This window comes from Aegilops tauschii, chromosome 7 (genome assembly GCF_002575655.3).
Source record: "Aegilops tauschii subsp. strangulata cultivar AL8/78 chromosome 7, Aet v6.0, whole genome shotgun sequence".
Classification (NCBI taxonomy): Eukaryota; Viridiplantae; Streptophyta; class Magnoliopsida; order Poales; family Poaceae; genus Aegilops; species Aegilops tauschii.
The window spans coordinates 606,235,694-606,239,763 of NC_053041.3; the positions used below are offsets into that span (position 1 = coordinate 606,235,694).

The following is a 4,070-nucleotide window of genomic DNA, read 5'->3' on the forward strand; positions in this document are numbered from 1 at the left end:
TAAATGCGTCGTTTTTATAATTGAATATACATATTGCTTCTGACAGGTGAAGCATAAGAAACCGACTTTACCTGATCAGTTAAAATGGTATTGTTGAATTAAAAATAGTACCTAGTTAGATTAAAAATGAATAAATTATACAGAATCTGAGATGTGCTAGCTTACTTACAATTAACAATTAACTAGTACGTACTCGTCCAGAGTAGTATATATATTAGATTAAAAATCATCATCATCACCAGTCGGGTGGAGGAGCATCCACCAAGCGCGAGCCGAAGGGGGCGGCGGCGCCATGGTGGCGGAGGGCCTCATGCCGCCTCTCGTCGTCCTCCGTGTACACATCTTCTCTGATTTTCGCCGTCGCCGTACGAGTCGTCGCCGCCAGCAGCAGCAACGACAACAACAGGCACAACGTCACCGTCGTCTCCCAGCTTCTCCTCCTCATCGCCATCGGATTCGATTCAATTCGATTCTCCTCTAGTTCATTATATTAGGTACAACAGCAACATTCATATATAGCTCTAGCTAATAACATGCAGGCCAATCCGTCGATGCCTCTAGCTAATTTTGACTAGTAGTACGTAGCTATAGCTAATTAAAGGTGGGCCAAAAAGTAAACGGTGGATCCATCTAGCTCTGGCTCTAGCTCCATCACTCATTCATTTGGAGAAGTGCATGCATGCATGTAGACGAAGGAAACATTTCGATCGATGTTGTTTTTGTGCTATCATCTTAGTACATATATTATTATACAAGAGAGGAAAGGAAAAGACTAGAGAGAAAGAAAGAAAATAATAGCATGCATGCATGCAGTTAGAGAGGAGGTGGCTAGCTAGAGTTGTTTGGCGATGGCCTTGAGCGCATCTCGGACGTAGGGGTAGCGGTAGGAGAAGCCGAGCTGGGTGGCCCTGGCCGGGAGCACCTTCTGGCCGTCCAGCACCACCGTCGCGCCTTCTCCCAGCAGGGCCTTGATGGCCAGCCCCGGCACCGGCAGCCAGGACGGGCGCCCCACCACCTGCCCCAGCCGCTCGCACAGCTCCGACAGCCGCACCGGGTTGGGCGCCGTGCCGTTGATCACGCCCGTGTAGGCCGGGTTCCGCAGGGACTCGTAGATGAGATCCACCAGGTCGTCCAGATGAATCCAAGAGAACCTATATATATGTACATATTCGTAGAGGCACATCACGTTCACATCACATTGTGCAGGTTCAGTATTGTATTTGGGACATATATATACACCTGATGACTACCTACTACCTAGCAAAGAAGAAGAAGAAAGAAGAAGAAGCAGAAGAGTAGACCATTGTCTTCCTGTGCCGAGCGGCCCGCCGGCGAACATCATGAAGAGGGGGATCATCTTGGCCAGAGCGCCGCCGTCCTTGCCGAGGACGACTCCGATCCGAATGAGCACCAGCCGGACGTGCTCCTGCTTCACTTGCCGTGCCCGGCCCTCCCATTCTCGGCATACATGTGCCAGGTAGTCATTGCCTGATGGGCTGGATTCATCGAAGCTGTCCGTCTCGCTGGTGCCTGCAATTCTTCTTCTATTTTTGGTTAGAAAAAGATTGATTGATTGTGCTTGCTTGCTTGATCAAATCAAATTCAGGAGAATCGGAGAAAAAAGAGTAGGTAGTACCGTACCGTAGTAGCCGACGGCTGTTGCACTGACGAAAACAGAGGGACCATTGCCATTGCTGCTGTCACTAGAATTGATGTGATCCACAACCTAGGTTCAGTTTAATCCGATCGATCAAATTCAGTTCAATTGTTCAGATGCATGCATGCATGCATCCAGATTGATTAAAAACATTTCCCTCGTAATCTAAATTGAAGCAAGCACAATGTTAACTAAATTGAAGCAGCATGCAGATGCAGTAGAGTAGAGTACCTACCTTTGAGGTGACATTGACTCGGCTCTGCAGAATTTCCCTCTTAATCTGCACGCATGCATGCGTCATTCGTATCCATCAACTAGCTAACCATACATGTATTTGAAGGTGAATTTGAAGACAAGACTAGAACTAGTAGATTGTTACTAGCTAGTACCTCTGGTGACCACCTGGTGCTGATGGGCATTCCTGCCAGGTTGACAACACCAGTTGAGTCCCTAATGCATCGCTCCCAATCTCCCTCCTTGTCCGCCACGGTCACGCCCGGATACCTCGAAGCTTCATTCCATTTCCATTTTCATTTCCATTTCCACGAACGGCACAGCACAGCACGGCACGGAGCAGCAAGACAGACGCATATATAGTGCTAATTAGTTAGTTTTCATCAACAAGCCTAGCTGATAGTAAAGTATAAAGCTGCTTGTAGTATAGTGTCCTCACTTGAACTGAATTTATTATTAAGTCAAAAACTTAACTGAATTTAATATACTGAATGCAGTTATACTACAGGAGTATAATGCAACAGCCGTATGTATGTATGTATGTATGTATGTATGTATGTATGTATGTATGTATGTAACTGAATTGAGTTAAGTTGAGCGTGTGCTTACCAGGGAAAACAGAGGAGGCCTTGGAGGTGGAGCGTGTCAAGACGCACACCTTGTGATCCTCTGCTTTTTGCATTCATGTTCAGTTTCAGTTTCATTCAGGTATGCGTCAGTCAGTCAGTGGGTGAGATGAGATGCAAATTAAAAGGGACGGGATGGATGGATGGATGAGGAACGAATGATTAGCAGAGCAGATACCGGATAGGAGCTTGTGCACGAGCCTGCGTCCGACGAACCCCGTGGCTCCGGTGATGGACACAGTCATCATCGATGAGGAGGAGACCTCATCGCCGGCGCCGGCGCTGCTTGTGCTTGAACAGAAGCAGCAGAATCCTCGCCTCTGTCTGCTAGTCCTAGTCGCCGTGCTACTCGGTTGGGCGGTGGAGAAGGAGGTGGAGGAGGGAAAGAAGATGCGGATGGCCATTGGCGGCCGGCCACCCGCTAGCGCTAGCGCTATCAGGAGGAGTGCTGCTGCTGCTGCCGTGCCCGCCTGCACGAGGGGTAGGGGTGGAGGTTGGATAAGGAAGGAAGGAACAAGATGTTTGGGTTGGTTCTCTGCGCCACCAGGATAGGACTCCTTTCTTTCTTTCTGTCTGGTAGGCATGCCTGCTTTGCTTTGTTGGCCAAATATGAGCCACACCACCCCCACGGCCAGCCACACCGCCACGGGGGCTACTAGCTCCTCCACTCCAATTCCAACGGCAACCCGCAAAAACCTCTCTGTATCCATCCGCGAACAGAGAGGGTCAGTCCGCGGATACATGTTCGCCAGTGTGGAGAACCTCACCAACGTCCTCGAGAGGACCAAGGAGTACCCCGACGACTAGATGGGCGAGTCGGCGGATTAGTTGCCCACCTGCCCCAGCACCCTGGTGACACCCTGTAAAAAACGGATCGAAGGCGACGCAACTCACTCTGTCCACAAGGGACTCGCGATCCCAATCTAGCGCCGCCGCCTCGCCCCGACGCCTCTTCCTCCTCCACCACACCTTCCTCCCCTCGCCGTCGCCTGAGGCGCCCTCCAGCAAAGTCCGGATGGCTCTGAGGAAGGTGGTGGCGGGGCCCTTCTCCGGCTGCTCGACGCTGGTATGGCGGCTGCGATTCATGGATCAGGGATGGCGATCCCTTTGGTGAGTCTTCCCTGTCCGGTGGCGCTGTCTGGTATCATGGTGACATCGATGGTAGATGAGACTGGCAAGATCTATGCAGTTATTCCTCCTCAAGACGGGATGGCAGAAGATGGCGGCGGCAGATCCTAGAGCGTGCGCAGGCGGTGCACCAAGATGATGAAATTGATGATACAAAATTGTCCTACTCATGATTTGAATTTGTGGATGATTATACAAAAAATTTATGCCGTGTTGAATTTTGCTTCTAGAAATATTTTAGATTCGGCCGCGGGAGGTACTTTTATGAAAATTACTTTAGGAGGGGCTACTAAACTCCTAGATAATATTATGGTTAATTATTCTCAATGGCATACCGAAAGATCTTCCACTAGTATAAAAGTGCATGCGATTGAAGAGATTAATGTTTTGAGTGAAAAGATGGATAAGCTTATGAAATTATTTGC

At 49.4% G+C, this 4,070-nt stretch overlaps 1 protein-coding gene across 1 annotated transcript; it reads right to left on the reverse strand.

Annotated features, from left to right (window-relative positions):
* Positions 1-686: 686 nt before the first annotated feature.
* LOC109743123 (epimerase family protein SDR39U1 homolog, chloroplastic) lies at positions 687-3,182 on the reverse strand. Its single transcript, XM_020302206.4, has 7 exons — positions 2,696-3,182; positions 2,501-2,560; positions 2,047-2,168; positions 1,893-1,937; positions 1,642-1,726; positions 1,302-1,530; positions 687-1,151 (listed from the first exon to the last, which is right to left on the reverse strand). Exons 1-7 carry the CDS (start codon positions 3,099-3,101, stop codon positions 833-835), a joined length of 1,266 nt encoding a protein of 421 aa, XP_020157795.2. The 5' UTR covers positions 3,102-3,182; the 3' UTR covers positions 687-832.
* Positions 3,183-4,070: the final 888 nt, after the last annotated feature.

Excerpts from the sequence above, each read along its gene's own strand:
- LOC109743123 (XM_020302206.4), bottom strand. The coding sequence starts at position 3,101 with ATGCCTACCAGACAGAAAGAAAGAAAGGAGTCCTATCCTGGTGGCGCA. Across the intron at positions 2,169-2,500 it reads GGCCTCCTCTGTTTTCCCTG|CTTCGAGGTATCCGGGCGTG; the intron begins GTAAGCACACGC and ends AATGGAATGAAG. Across the intron at positions 1,152-1,301 it reads CTCGGCACAGGAAGACAATG|GTTCTCTTGGATTCATCTGG; the intron begins GTCTACTCTTCT and ends ACATATATATAG.